The sequence below is a fragment of the Prunus persica genome, chromosome G1 (assembly GCF_000346465.2).
Source record: "Prunus persica cultivar Lovell chromosome G1, Prunus_persica_NCBIv2, whole genome shotgun sequence".
Classification (NCBI taxonomy): domain Eukaryota; kingdom Viridiplantae; phylum Streptophyta; class Magnoliopsida; order Rosales; family Rosaceae; genus Prunus; species Prunus persica.
This window is the reverse complement of record NC_034009.1, coordinates 44,624,068-44,639,600: the sequence shown is the minus strand read 5'-3', so window position 1 is coordinate 44,639,600 and position 15,533 is coordinate 44,624,068. Positions and strand designations below refer to the sequence as shown.

The following is a 15,533-nucleotide window of genomic DNA, read 5'->3' as shown; positions in this document are numbered from 1 at the left end:
AAAGAGTGTAGTTCATAAATTTTTTTACTTTTGTTTTTCAAATGCAGTCAAAATTAATTATAAAGTTAATCAAACAGAAATTTTTATCTCAGACATCAGCATCTCCTTTTGTGGACAAACATATATATGTTTCGGTTGGGATCAGTTTGTAGCCGGCACAACCACTTCGTTGTCAAAGTCGCCTGCTATCCACAAGTGTAGAAAAAGGTACCTGCAAAAATTTCACATAGGAATAAACTAAATTTGCTGTTGTTGTTGATACTTGGGGACAAGGCAATTACAACCATAGTCAACGCAATTTTCTTTTGTTGTTTTTTGTTTTGTTAAGGCTAAGGATCAAAACGGCACTAACTTATTGTTACATTTGTTTTTCTGCCTAAGCCTTAGTACTTACAAATTTTCTAATTTCCTAATGAAATCTTAATTGATGTAAAACTTGTCATTGCATGTCGTACAATTAATATATTTTCTACTACCTCCCTACTTTCCTCCATGTGTACAATGGCATCCGGTAATAACGTCCAGACGTCTGCATAAGAGAATATTTGTATATATAAAAAAAACAATTATGTAAAGTAAATTGTGAACAATGTTTTTGTACCTTGCATGCTTGAATTTAGTTCTATCAAGAGTTCAGAGGCAATATATAAGTATGATACAGTGAAGAGGATATTGTATCACAAAGAAGCTTCAACTGTGGACATCCCTGAAATAACTTTAGTTATGAAGCGCTCAGAGGAGAAAACCTTTTTCCTGAGGTTGTAAGTTTCTCACTCTCTAAGACTATTTGTCTTCTTTTGAATTTATTTTGTATCAAGTATCTGACTTTACCATTTGAAAAGCCAAACATCTAGTTATTTTCTTGATGGTTGTAAGGAAAATTCTTGTTGTGTCAAGCCTTCATTAAGATGCAACATGTTTGTGATCACAATGAAAATATATGATCATAATATTGCAAATTTTGAATTTTGGGTATGTCTTCTTCAGGATTTATCCAGAAACTGCTCTGACTTTAGAAGCTGCAAATGGAAAATCTGCCATGAAAGATGGAGAACCTTGGGAAAAATGGCCAAATTTAATGAAGGAAATTCTTGATCCACAAGGGTCGTTCCTTCCAATGTGGAACAAGTTATTTATAATATCATGTGTTTGTGCAGTCTCACTGGATCCTTTGTTCTTTTACATTCCTATCATCAATGAGGATCGCAAGTGCCTTGGATTGGACCAAAATTTGAAGAAAGCTGCTCTTATTTTAAGATCAATCACCGACCTATCTTATATAGTGCACATTATTTTTCAAATTAGAACACTAGTTAAAGAAGTTGACACATCTGGGGCCTCTGAAGCATCCAAAGTAGTTTCTTCAAAAGGAAAGAAACTAGTTAAGGATGGTTTGATTATAGCTAAGAAGATTTGGCGATCCTGCATCCTGATTGACATTTTATCTGTTCTTCCCCTTCCTCAGGTAAGAGAAGCCTTAAATTGTAGTATTTGCTGCATGGAGGCAGCAGATTATGACAAGAACAAAGAAATTGTTGACCAAATGTGATAAATTTTAGATTATATGCGTACCTTAATTTACTGAACATGTATCACAACTACTCTGTTGGCTTAAACTTCTGTCACATGTGCAGGTTGTAATTTTATTTCTCTTTTTGAAAATGAGGGTCTGGAGATTTTTGAATACAAGGAAGCTCCTGAGCTCTCTTGTTTTGTTGCAATATGTGCCCCGGGTTCTTTGCATCTACCTATCGTGTAAGAAGCTTAACAAGAATCCTAGCGTGGAGACTGGAATATGGGTTAAAGGTTTATTCAATTTCTTTCTCTATATCCTTGCTAGTCATGTAAGTTTCAGTCTTGCTTCCTAAAATTTGCTTTAAAGTAATATTTATTAAGAACCCTAAATCTTTGCAGTTACATTGTTTCCCTCCTCTCCCCAATTTTCTGAACTTTCTATAGCTAAAGTTCGATGGTCAATTAGGTACTTGGAGCCTTTTGGTACTTTTTTTCTATTCAACGAGAAACAGCTTGCTGGCAGTACGCTTGTAGAAGTGGTGGATGTGAACCTAGTACTTTTCATTGTAATGGCGATACATCTAGAGACGTAACATCTAGAGTAACATTTCTGAATAAATTTTGCCCTGTAAACCCACCAAATGCAACAACATTTGATTTTGGTATATTTCTTGAGGCCATTCAGTCTAAGGTGTTGGGGTCAAAGGATTATCTAGATAAGTTCTTGAATTGTTTCTGGTGGGGTTTACGGAATCTAAGGTATGCATAAGATTTATCTGAACAGAATTTTCTTAACTGGTTTGTTGGGGCTGTATATATATATTTTTTCATTTTTGCAGTTCTCTTGGTCAAAATCTCCAGACCAGTACCTATGCATGGGAAAACCTCTTTGCGGTGTCTATTTCTATAATTGGCTTGCTACTATTCTTATATCTCATTGGAAATTTACAGGTTGGTGTTGGAATAAATCTCTATTGTAAACTTTTTCTTTGGGGTTAAAATTTTTTCTCTATTGGATGATCAGTCTCAGCATTAATAGTGTTGACATGAACTAACGAATTACCTTTCTTGTGGCGGAACAGACCTATATGCAGTTGTCAACTACAAGATCAGAGAAACTTAGACGGAAGATGAAAATGAAAGATCTCGATATAGAATTATGGTTATCTAAAAATGGCCTCCCAAAGGAAATGAAGACGGTGATCATGGAAAACTTACTACGAAAGCTTGAAGAAAACAAAGATGTTCATGTAGAGAATATGCTCTCTATTCTTCCTTTGGAACATAAAAACAATATCAAGTACCATCTCTGCTTGGCTATCCTAAAGAAAGTAAGTTATACACTCCTCTATCTATCAGAAAATTCAGTGCCTCTAACTGATAATCTAAACCAATCATGTTACTAGTTTTTTAACATTTTTGAACAACGAGTGAGACTTCGTTCAACATTGGCAAGAGAAGTATCACTTGACTAAGAGTTAGTTGGTAATCATGTCAGTAGATAAGCAGTCAAAAAGACTTTAATTCGAGTATATATAATAATCATGTTTCTAGTCATTTGATTATTACGTATACATGCATATATATAGGTGCCAATGCTTCAAACGGTGGATGAACAAGTGTTGAAAGTAATCTGTGAGAATCTTAAGCCAGTCATGTATACTGAGGACATCCATATTATTCGAGAAGGGGAACCACTTGATAAGATGCTCTTCATCACGCAAGGCATTGTATGGGACTACACATCTAATAAGAGTAGTGGTTCTCCCTCAAGCACTCGTCTTCTTGGGAAAAATGATTTCTATGGAGAAGAACTTTTAGATTGGGCATCAAAGTTTACCTCCTTTTCCGACTTACCCATCTCGACCAGAATTGTCAAGTCTCACACAAAAGTTGAAGCATTTGCTCTCATGGCCAACGACTTGAAGACTGTTGTCTCTAGGTTTTGGTGGCATTTCAACAAGGAGATGCGAAACTCTCAAGAGGAGTTATTGGCAGCAACTTCCATTCAAGCGACGTGGCGTGGTCGCCAAGCAAAGAGGGGGTCAGCTGTGAATCCTCCCCCGTTAATCCATGAAGGTGGGAAATCAGAAAGTTTTAGTACCCCGTTCTAGTTTAACTTTAGCGCCTCACACGTCCAATACTTTTTGTTCTTTGATTCAACAAGAAGTTTAGCCTCATATTGGTATTGTTGTTCTGTGAAAATAATCCCCATATTGATATTGACGTGTTGTGAAATTAATCCCTTTTGGATTTGCGGTAAGAGAAATCAGTGGTGAAGGAAGTTCGTCGTTTGTCAATTAGTAAACTATATGGTTTCTAGAGAGCCTCAGTTGCCCATAAGAATCGAAAATACCAAAAATTTTAAAACATGGTGGTACTTTTCAATCACTGTAAAGGTTAAATCTAAATCAAGTTAGTTGATTACCTAATTGATTCATTGGTGTCTAGAAATTTCTTCTACCAAAACAAGACTTAACTATTTCATTAACTTTCCCTTGAAAGACAGAACTTATTATGAGATGTTTTACTCATCATATACAGAACAACTACATTAAGAGTGGAATTCAAGATCCCATTATTAAGTTCCACAATCCAAGTAAAGAATTTTGTATCTATATTTTTTAAATCAATTGCCAAACACCCACAGATAGGCAACACTAAGGGACCTGCAGGTGTTAATGACAAACTGCCTACAGTCAAACATTTGTTCAAGAAGGATCATAGTTCATGTTCTATAGTTCTACTTACCTGAAGCCAATTTTCAACTGCTGTCGCATTTGGCATGGTTGCATTCATCCCAACAATTTGCAGACCATGAGCAGGGTCAGCGTGATACCTGAACTTTCTCCACTACTTGATTCAGAATTGCCTTCACCAGCTGCGTAACGAAGTTTTGTCAACAAAAGTTCCAGAAGATAACCCATACTTGGATCGCCAACCCGTTAATAGTTATAAGAATTAAAGGCATTCACATAAGTCCATCCAAAAAGCAATTACCAAACGAAAACTAAGCAAACTGAAAAAGAAAAAAGCCCCAAGAAGGAAAAATAATAAACTTAAAACAATGCAAAATAGGCTAGTTATACTAAGCAATTAGCTATTCCTAAGAAAATTTTATCCCAATGAAAATTAAAGTAAAAAAAATTAAAAATTAAAAACTATTTATTAAGTAATCTATATATATAAAGCAAAAGGCAGAGAATGGTGAAACATTCAAAATACCAGAAAATGCCCTTGGTTAATGCAAACATTAAGAATTCAAATTATTAAGTAAATGAGGATAATATGGTAAATTCACACTTTTTCATATTTAAAAAAATTAAAAGAAAAAGAAAAAGCAGATAATGGATCCTATTTTTATGGAACACAACTACCCATTATCTTTTTTAATTCTAAAATAAATTTACTTATTTTTTTTTAAAAACCTCTCGCAAGCGCGGAAGCGCGTGCAGAGAGGCTAGTATAATTTATGGAGTTAATTAATTACTCAATAAATAAATAATAATTAAAATATAATTACTAATGAAAATAATTAAATACTGCTAAGATATTATTTAATTACAAAAAAGAATATAAAAACTATTTATTGACTTAAAGAAACTAATTTTATATTTTTTAAAAAGAAAATGATAAACTTTTGAATTTTAAATAGTATAGCCGGGCGGCTATACTCTTTAAATATACGAATTTATTTTAAGCGTATAGCCGGGCGGCTATACCATTTGAATATTCGAATTTATTAAAAGCGTATAGCCGCCCGGCTATACTTTGTGAATATTTTACTCTATAAACAGTATAGCCGCTCGGTAAATGTATTATAAGTTGCAACAAAAGAAAATATGAAAAGCATTACAAAAGAATTATTTTTAAGCAAACATACTTGTGATACAACAGAACAATTAAGCAAACATACATAACACTCTCGTCTACTATCAGAAATGAGAAAACAGAAAAACAAACGACTACTCTGTCACATCCTTCACCCGAGCAGGAGAATTATTGAAAAACGAAGAGAACATGTTGAAAGCACTCTATTCATATCAATCTTAAGATCAGATATGCTCTTTATGGAATTTATTAAGCTGATCGAAAGAGTTTATTACATGAACTACTGAATTCAATAACTCTGTTCCTAATCTCTAAAATCCCCGTGACGGCTAAAGAACACAAGTTGAACAAACTGAATATCCAGATAGAGGCTAACAACATGGCTATTTTCCTTGAAATGTTTCATTCCATTTTAAGCTGCTGGGGACTCTGGGGGGCGAATGTGCTGGGAAGTTTCCTCGGAGGCGTGCCTTCGAACAAAGGCCTTCCATACCCTTCTGAAATAGGCCTCCCAGTGCCAACAAGGGAAGTCCTCCTTCCGCCATGTGTTGGAAGAATCAGGCGGAACGTCCAATTGAGAACCTTCGGTGCAAACACCCGGTAAAGCAGGAAGATGTCATACCAGCTCGGATACTTAACATACGCATCTCCTCGACAAGCCCCAGCTACAATCAATCTTGCAAAATCGTCCACAGGCCCACCGGTCACATGTACCTACCACAATACAAATATATCTGTCATCATACATGATACCATAGTAAAAGTACTGTTTCTTTAATTAGCAGGTCTGCTCCTGGAATTAAAACTAGCTAGTCCAATTTAATGGTGTGTACTTCATTGGGCCAACATATTGAAATATCAAAGCCATAAACTAACAGCTTACCTCCCTTTCTTCTTTCCATTGCATTTCGGCACCCTCCTCTACCATGAACTTGCCTCTTGTCAGTTCACTCCCTATCCATCCATGAGTTGCAATTGTTATCCCTACCTCATGGTCTACTTCTAATCTGAGTGTCTCATAAAAGTTTACCAGAGCTGCCTTTGCTGCCTAGTGATCATTCAAAGCACAACAAAAGGACACTAAATTAGTTTCACATAGAGCATTTGATGGGTTACTATAGTAGTACGTATCACATGCACTTTTTTATTTATTCTTATTTGACAGTGAATACGATGTTTGATATTTGTGACTCAATAATCATATCTCTAGCAATATGTGGAAAATAACTTAATTCAACTTTCCCACAACAACATGCAATGCCTGATTTATTAATGCATACTCACTGCATACAAACTCATTCTCGGCAGAGGTAACCAGCTCTCAACTGATGCATTAACAATGATCTTTCCATTGGTTTGACGTAGGTGAGGAAGAGCAACATATGTTGGATAAACATTCCCCCAGAAGTTTATATCCTGAGAGCAATAAAGACATACAAAACCGCAATAAACTAAAAAATTTGTATTAAAATTTTAGCACAAATTTTTGGAGTTCTGTGCATTCAGTTTTGCAATCCTTACCAACAAATGGGGAAAGACAGTGGTGTCTGTAACTTCCTCGAAGTAGAACGTATGTCCTAAACTTACGGTGTTTACCAGATGATCCACTGCAAAATTGGACACAAATTTAAAGGGTTGAAACAGAAAAATGATGATTTTTTTTTTTAAACGTGATTCTACCTGGATGACATTTACTTTCAGAACAGACATGCATGAATGCACTAGACCTTTCTGACAAATTTATAACTTGATCATAAAGATTGAAAGAGACAAAATTGACTGCCAAGAAGACTCTGAGTGCATTTGTTTCACAAGCTGAACTATGCAATATTATATTTGCAGTTTCCAACAATTCAATCCAATCCTATTCCTATATAACTTAACCGAGAAAACTGATCCTTGAATTAATCATGCTCAGTAGAGTAGTTAATCTTGCTAGTGATGATCAGCAGCTGTATTATTTAGTACAGCAGTTGCAGCAGCCATGGCTGCTAGAAAACCACAACTGCCATTGAAGCAACTGTGTTTACCTTGTGCTTAACACATAAAATTTGCCAATAGATAGCCAGAAGTATATCTATACAGTTGCTGTCTTTGGATATACAAATGTAATATACAATCCCTAGTGCTAAAACAAAATTAATTAAGTGTGAATTACAGGTATCCCATAAGGCTCCATAACTGATTCTATCTTAGTGGAATTCTATCTCAATTGCTTGTTGTGTGACAGCAACTTTCGTAGTTGTAGTAGGCCCATGTGATACACAAACGTACTGTACTAAATTACAGCTTAAATTTTATGCAGAAAAGTAACAGAGAGAGACAGAAAAAGAGAGAGGGAGGAAAGGCTTCTCATTGAATTTTGTGTAGATAGTATCATGTACAATTGAGAGACAAGTCGAGAAAACTCAAAGATGCAATTCTGTTACAGAAACAGCAGATGGCTAATGTGTATTGATCTCAGCCGTTAACATCATTCTCTGAGGGAATATACTAATGAGCTGTTCTGGTGTGATAAGAAGTTTGTGGGTGAGCTAATGAGATAAATGTGCTGAAATGTCGTGTAATGTTATCGAAACAATGCAGTCATTAGTTTTCATGCTTATGAATCTATACCACCTCTGTGTTTTCAATTCATCATTATTACCATACTATGGCATTGACACCATACTGTACATTATCACCCAAGAATATCTACAATAATTTGTTACTGTGATTGCAAGAATAAAACTTTTGGTAGTAAGAAATATGGCATTTTCAATTACCAAACTTGTGCCCAAAAAATTTGAGTACCTCGCCCATAGAAGTTTATGGTTTCATTGACGAATCGCCTACATTCCTCTTCCTTGACAACATCTGCAGCTACAATCATGACATGCTTTGCACCCATATGCCTTGCATTCTCACTGATCAGTCGCAGTCTGTTGTCTCTTCTCGCAACTAATACAAGCTTTGCCCCTCTCTTTGCATATTCATATGCAATTTGCTGCAATCATAGGCATCATGCACTTCAGAAGTTATAACCACTATTATCAAACTACCAAAATCTGTGATCTAGTGCGTATAATTCTTAAAACAAAACAAGTAACGTTGGGGGAGGGGAGAGCGAATCGAATGTAGAACCTCATGTGTGTGAGTGTAACTGTTTTTTTTACCACTTGAGCTATTATCAAAAAGACCTAGGACAACTAAATTGGCTAAAGGATGGGTTATATCAACTTTTTACCACGGACCAGGATGGGGCCGATCCATAGGACATTGTCCAATTGAATAACTATTTATAACTCTCTTTATTTTTTGTAAATGTGATGGTCTAAACTAGGGGTTTCTTACACTACAAAGGTGAGATGGGGTTCCAACCTTAGATCACTGGTATGCAAGTCAAATCCTTTTCCACTCGACTAGATCACTGGTATACAAGTCAAATTCTTTTCCACTCGACTGCACCCTGTTGGGGTAACTAATTATAACTTCAATCTAAACAATTCAAGTTCCTTTTTTTAGACTGAAATAATTCAAGTACTTAATTTTAAAAAATCTCTAAATGAAATGGAGCCAAGCTAGGCCGACTTTTTCTAGGCCTCACCTAGTGGCCCATGTAACTTTGGGCTAAGAATTAGGTTCCGGCTTTGAAAAATAGTGCCCAACTCTTGTTATCAATTTACAATGATCACAAGCAATAAAATTATAAAATTAAATATATATAAATAAATATCAGGTTGAAAAATGTTAGAAAATTATCCAGATTAATGGAAGAAAAAAAAAAGCACAAAAATAGGAAAGTTGGAGGGCTGAGAGAGAGAGACTTACCTCCCCAATGCCAGAAGAAGCTCCTGTAATTATAACCACTTTATCTTCCATAGGTTCACTGTTGAACGTATTGTAAAGCCACTCACAACCAGTGATGAAGGTCAATGCTGGCCAAGCAAACGCCATCATCACTAAACTTGCCGGTGGCACGACCCAATTCAGCACCGAGTTCAACAAATCCATTGTTTGGTTGGTTCCCAAAAAAAGCCTCAAAACCCACACCCAAACAGCTCTAAACTATTAACCACAACAAATGAACACAAGAGAAGGGCTTTGCTTTTGTAACTGGTGATGATGATCCAAACTAATAACATGAAGGAAGAGATAAGATCAAGAGAGAGAGAGAGAGAGCAGTGCCGCAGTGGCAGATGATGATGATGATGAACACCACAATTGATTACATGGAATGAGAGGTGTGAACACACGTGTTGGTGGCAAGCTCTTGGGGTGACGGATGGAAGAAGTTTTGGATTTTCCTGCATGAATTACTGTACCGCTACAATTGCTGTTTTATGAAATGTACCTCCATGCTGATGACACCTGTTTACTTTAGTTTTCAATTTCTTATTACTATTTAGTTTGGTCAGTTGGAGATGTTGGATATAGAAAACTTTTGTAAATGGGTTTTCTTTATCGAAATTAGTCCTTCAACTTGTGTCGGAATTTTATTTTGATCCTCAAATTCATATTAAATTTTACCGTCAATCAATTCTCTCACACTTGTTAAATTAGAGAAATTATATAGCACGTCAACGTATACATTTTCCATTCAAATTAATCTAACAATCATTTTTTTTCTTGAAAGTCAAACAGTTTTATTTTTCTTTTTGGAGTAGACTTCATTTTCATAAAAAAGAAATAAAATAGAATAAAACTTAAAAGAAAAGGAAAAGGAAGATAAAATAAAGTCATATTATTGCGGATCAAACTATAAAGCTCCAAAATTTTCAATCAATCTCTAACTCTTTCTGCTGCAAAAGATGCTTCTTGCTTTGGCTAATTTTTCCCCCTTTATGTGGATGACAATAGTCATATCTCATCTTCTTCCCTCAAACCCAAACCGACTCATATTGTAATTTTGACCAAGGTTATATGGTTCACTTTGCTTCATGTCGTCAATTCTGTTCTAAATTTCATTATAATTAATGACGTGGTATGGGTATTTTAGTCCTTTCATCCCAGGTGGGCATTTTCCCACTAATCTGATAGGGTCACTTTGTAAAGTGAAAACCACCTTTATTCATAAGCCTTTTTTTATCATAGAGTTAGGGGGGAACTCACACACACGAGTACAATGAGGACTTGAATTTAGGATTCATTTAGGAGCATACCAAAGGCCTAGACCAATCCAGCTAACACCTAGTGGTAATCAAAGACATTAACTCTCGCGAATTCAATTAAAACAAAATGGAGAGCTAAAGTGAAATTAGGGATTTTGAAATTAGGAATTTCAAAGTAGCCATCAAGTGATTCTAACTGAAAACAGAGCAAAGCAAACACAACGAATCTTGGAAGAGAGGAAAGTTGTGTGAATATTTAGAGATTGAAGATAATGAGCCAAAGACAATCAAGAGATGCTCAACCTTTGTACAGTAAGTAAACCCTCTACGATTGAATCTTTTTTAGTCCTGGGCATGTGCGTTTTGTAGCAATCAATAAAATGGAGCCCTAAAAATTGTCCAAGTACGTTAAAAATTGAGACGGATCGTTACATGTCATTCGTATTATAGTGCCAGCTGGAACCACTAGCAAAACTAGGTAGAGGGCTACCATGAGCTCTAGCCCATGTAGCCTTTTTTCAAATTACAATACATTACATGTATTTAATGTTATTCTCATGATATGAACTCTCTACGTTTTACTATTTTATCACTACGTATACTTTTATTTCTAGAAAAACTATAGAAATAGTAAGTACCCATAAAAAAATTGGTCATTAGATTTTAAGTTAATAACTTTTGCTAACCCACCCATTAAAAAATTCATGATTCCTCCCTTAATTGGCACAATGTCTTCAGCATTCGATCATCACCAATCGAATATCGTTTGACATATATGAGATGCCAATGCTAGCTGGCATGGTATCTTCATAAACTGTAGCCATGAGCTGATTTTTCTTATCCAAGGTTGCTTAGTCAGTTATGGTATAAACAGATTTCATTATTATGATTACATATATTAGTATACGCGTGAGAATGTGAATGTGAAAATGTCATATATTGGAAAGTTAGAAAACCTTGCATGGGCTTATAAGGAGTTAGGCTACTCCTCCTATTGCCAATTGGTTTTGGGGTGAAACCTCAACTTCTTTCATGGTATCAGACTGGGTTTGCCTATGTGTGAAAGTGTAACATTCCACATCGACCGACGGAGAGGGGGTGATGTGTCTTATATGTACATGCCCGCCTTCATCTAGCACGAGGCCTTTTGAGAGCTCACTGGCTTCGGAGTCATGGGAACTCCAAAGTTAAGCGAGTTAGAGCTAGAGCAATCCCAGGATGGGTGACCCACTGGGTAGTTGCTCGTGAGTTCCCAGAAATAAAACCGTGAGGGCAGAGAGAGGACCTAAAGCAGACAATATCGTGCTACGGCGGAGCCGATCCCGGGATGTGATAATTTGGCATCATAGCCACTCTGTCGTGGGTGGGAGTGTGCCGACGAGGATGTCGGGCCCCTAAGGGGGTAGATTGTAACATCCCACATCGATCGACGGAAAGGGGGTGATGTGCCTTATATATACATGTCCGTCTTCATATAACACGAGGCCTTTTGGGAGCTCATTGGCTTCAGAGTCATGGGAACTTCGAAGTTAAGCGAGTTGGGGCTAGAGCAATCCCAGGATGGGTGACCCACTGGGTAGTTGCTCGTGAGTTCCCAGAAACAAAATTGTGAGAGTAGAGAAGGGGCCCAAAGCAGACAATATCGTGCTAGGGCCAAGCCAATCCCGAGATGTGACAAAAAGCCCAACAATCACACGTCTTATAAGGAGTTGGACTACTCTCATATCATCAATTGATTCTTTTGAATGGAACCTCAACTTCCTTCAATATATACTTGAGATTGATGAAAGTCTTCCGTAATAAGGATAGATTTTATTGTTTTCATGAACGCCTCTAGGCTCGGTACACATATGGTTGCCACACGGATGGGCCTTTGGTTGCTGATCAAAGTGAAAATCCACCTTGTATTGATTATTTAAGAGTGCTGCTATTTCCACTCTCTTATTCTACTTTTCCACCCACTTTATTTTCTCACCCATTATATAAATTTGAAAAAACACAATCCTATCTTTCCACCTACCATTATCCCTAAAATACTCTTTAATTATTAATTCAAGCAAAATAAATATTATTGTGTATCTATTATGACACTTTTTTAACCATTAGATTAACATTCATTCAATTCACACTGCTGAGATTAAAAATTCACTTATAAATTTTTGTTTCTTTAATAATATCATCGTGAACATCAAAGTGCTCTGATGTTAATAATAAAGATTAGAGGAAAATAAAAAAATAAAAAAGGGGAACTAATGTCATTAAAATTCTTTCTTAAGCATGAAATTGAATGCGCCGTGATAAATGGAAAAGCCATACCACCACCAGACTTGGACTAGGATGGTTTAGAGGAGAAGAAAAATGCATACAAGGATGTCACAGGAGAGAGAAAATTATAAACATGTAAGAGAATAAATTTTTCCTAATCCAGAAGGATGTAACACAGCATGCGCCATTAAAGTTGTGTTCAATGTTTATAGGATAGCCCCAACCCAATGACATATATCGTTGGCTGCATGATCCTGCTGAAAAAAGTCTTCCTTGAATTTTTTACGGCTATTTTTTTTTCTTCAAGAAACTAAAGACTAACCATCTCAGGGTGATTTTAGTTTAGACATGCTCTGGTGGGTTAGAAAGTTCTTCTCTTTCAGCTTTTGAGTTAGAGAAGATAATGACAGAGTGGAGGAGAGAAAGTACGATTTTAGGGGAGACCAATTCATTTTCCAAAACAAAAAAAATTGAACAATAGACAAAAATAAATAACATTAATGATTATTTTATAAGTGGATAATCTGAACCTTGATAGTAGATGAATCTAATGGTGTTAAAAGTGTGTTTTATTGTGTGTGAAAATTTGTGTCCTCCTAAGTCCTTAGAAGTAATTTTACAAAGGGGTAAATTTATCTTTAAAAATTTTAAAAATAAAATAGGTAAAAAAATAGAACATGTGGGTAGAAATAGCAGCTCTCTTATTTAATTTGGTTGGAGAGATTGATTGACGAAGTCAAAGCCTTATAATCAGGTAGTCCATCTTATTAAGGTGCTTTGTTTCTTGACTTTGATATCTAAAAGGTTCACCATATTCCATTCTAATTGTCCTTCGTACTATATGATAATTCATTCTGGTTATATACTTCTTTTATGCGGCTATTCAAATACCGTGTATTTTCGATTATTTCTCTATGTTTTTTTATTATTTATAATAACATCTACATGACAATGACGTATAGACATCTAAATATATTCAATCTGCATAATTAAGATGTATTCCGGCAAAAAAAACAAAAAACAAAAACAAAGTATATCTATCAAATATCTCGCTGAATGAAAGTTGTTCCAAATCAGAATAAAGGCACGTGCCTTTGCCCATGTCATTGGTAAAAACTTCTTTTTTTGGTCAAAGCCTTGTGTTAATTTCAAAACTAGCTTTCCGTGAAATCATCATCACTCCATTTCCTGAGCATAGACTTTATATATACGGACTATACTGAGCGATATATACTGCTATATATTTATTCTACCAAATCTACTATATATACAGTGTACATGTAAAGCTTCATTATATAATTTCTTTTTTTATACGAACGATATTAGAGACGAGAAAATCGAACCTAAAACTTAAGAGGTTCATGCTAAATTAATTTCTAAAACATATGACAAAACCCGAAACCAAACTTAGAGATCATAATCTTCAATGGAGATGCTCAAATCCTCACACCCACTGCCAAATCCCATATGCCCTCCGCAGTTGGTCCTAGAACTCTCTCCCATGTCTTCCCAAACCTCACTCTCAACCCCATGACTTCCATTGTTGCTCTGCCTGCCACCTGCCTGCGGTGATCTGTTAGCCACCAACTGAGCATCAACTGCCATGCCGGCATCCGAAGCTGCCTTCTGTATAGACCTCGGCGACATATCAGCATGAACTGAAGACGGCAACACCAAGGGAAAGTTAAGCCCTTCCAAGGTCGACGGCCTACGTAGGCAATAATACGCAACGTCCCGAGCCACCGCGGCCGCCTCCGGGGACGAGAAAGATCCTAACCAGAGCCGGTCCTGCGTCCCCGGGACGCGGATTTCAGACACCCACTTGCCCCATTTTCTTTGGCGCACCCCCTTGAACTTCCGTTGTCCAGTGCCCGGGCTGCTGCTGCTTTCCTCTGAACTGTAACTCATGATGATCTTAAGCTTGTCCTGTTTGCAAAAACGATTTTGAAAACGTGGTGGTGACTGTTTTTGTGGATGAAGAAAAAAGAAGTGGGAAGAAGTGTTTAAATAGGTTGAACAGGGAGAAAGTCAGACGTACAGGTGAAGGTCAAAATTTTCAATGGTCAAAGTAAGAGGGGGTTTCACCATCCAGAATTATAGATTGGACGGTGTGCTTTCCAATCCAAGTGGGGAGAAAAAAAATATCGTAAGCAAGTTGAGTGAAAGGTGAACATGACATTTAATACATACAAAAAAGAAAATTATAACAAAAATGTATTATTCGTGTACATACGTAAGTGTTGTTTACGAATAATACCCGTTTTTCGAATATTTTGCAATAATATACATATTATTTGTGTATTTTATATGTATTTTGCACATTCTATTTGAAAAGAAAAACTATAAAAAGAAAAATTGAAAAAATTATTTTAAATTTTTATATAATAGCCTAATTATTCCCCGTATATTTTTAGAATATTTGCGGAATAATATATGTACATATTGTCTACGTATTTTACGCATGTTTCAACTCAAAACGACATGTCCAAGTTGAAGAAATTGGGAAATCTCACACACTTAACATCAAGGCTTCTTCTCAAGTCTCTATCTCGTTGCATACAGAGAAACACGTGTTTGTTTTATTTGAAGTCCCATGAAAGAGGCAATACAGAAGGCCCAAGTTTGAATTTGAGAGTGGAAAGCCACGTCAGAAAACATCAAGGGGGTTTTAGAAATTTGAAAGGCAGAGAAAAACCCACGTCATGGAAACCACCTTAGAATTGGAGCGTTTGATTTGGAGGTTGACAGTTGGGCGCGTAAGCTGGGGTTTTTTTTTTTAAGTGCTTACCTAAGCCATGACGTCATCAACCGTTTACCACGTCGGCGTTTTAG

General features: G+C 36.2%; 3 protein-coding genes across 3 annotated transcripts; 1 reads left to right on the top strand and 2 right to left on the bottom strand.

Moving 5' to 3' along the window:
• Positions 992 to 3,629, top strand: LOC18790842 (cyclic nucleotide-gated ion channel 1). The gene is made up of 6 exons (XM_020558302.1): positions 992 to 1,465; positions 1,635 to 1,844; positions 1,982 to 2,274; positions 2,355 to 2,466; positions 2,598 to 2,846; positions 3,105 to 3,629. Exons 1-6 carry the CDS (start codon positions 1,040 to 1,042, stop codon positions 3,627 to 3,629), a joined length of 1,815 nt encoding a protein of 604 aa, XP_020413891.1. The 5' UTR covers positions 992 to 1,039.
• LOC18793216 (11-beta-hydroxysteroid dehydrogenase-like 5) lies at positions 5,407 to 9,552 on the bottom strand. Its single transcript, XM_007222115.2, has 6 exons — positions 9,157 to 9,552; positions 8,140 to 8,332; positions 6,868 to 6,953; positions 6,631 to 6,762; positions 6,230 to 6,394; positions 5,407 to 6,060 (listed from the first exon to the last, which is right to left on the bottom strand). Exons 1-6 carry the CDS (start codon positions 9,337 to 9,339, stop codon positions 5,749 to 5,751), a joined length of 1,071 nt encoding a protein of 356 aa, XP_007222177.1. The 5' UTR covers positions 9,340 to 9,552; the 3' UTR covers positions 5,407 to 5,748.
• Positions 13,568 to 14,688, bottom strand: LOC18788687 (ethylene-responsive transcription factor ERF020). Its single transcript, XM_007226633.2, has one exon. It carries the CDS (start codon positions 14,607 to 14,609, stop codon positions 14,109 to 14,111), a length of 501 nt encoding a protein of 166 aa, XP_007226695.1. The 5' UTR covers positions 14,610 to 14,688; the 3' UTR covers positions 13,568 to 14,108.

Excerpts from the sequence above, each read along its gene's own strand:
- LOC18793216 (XM_007222115.2), bottom strand. The coding sequence starts at position 9,339 with ATGGATTTGTTGAACTCGGTGCTGAATTGGGTCGTGCCACCGGCAAGT. Across the intron at positions 8,333-9,156 it reads CTTCTTCTGGCATTGGGGAG|CAAATTGCATATGAATATGC; the intron begins GTAAGTCTCTCT and ends CTATGATTGCAG. Across the intron at positions 6,954-8,139 it reads CATAAACTTCTATGGGCGAG|TGGATCATCTGGTAAACACC; the intron begins GTACTCAAATTT and ends CCAATTTTGCAG.
- LOC18788687 (XM_007226633.2), bottom strand. The coding sequence starts at position 14,609 with ATGAGTTACAGTTCAGAGGAAAGCAGCAGCAGCCCGGGCACTGGACAA.
- LOC18790842 (XM_020558302.1), top strand. The coding sequence starts at position 1,040 with ATGAAAGATGGAGAACCTTGGGAAAAATGGCCAAATTTAATGAAGGAA. Across the intron at positions 2,275-2,354 it reads TGGGGTTTACGGAATCTAAG|TTCTCTTGGTCAAAATCTCC; the intron begins GTATGCATAAGA and ends TCATTTTTGCAG. Across the intron at positions 2,467-2,597 it reads ATCTCATTGGAAATTTACAG|ACCTATATGCAGTTGTCAAC; the intron begins GTTGGTGTTGGA and ends GTGGCGGAACAG.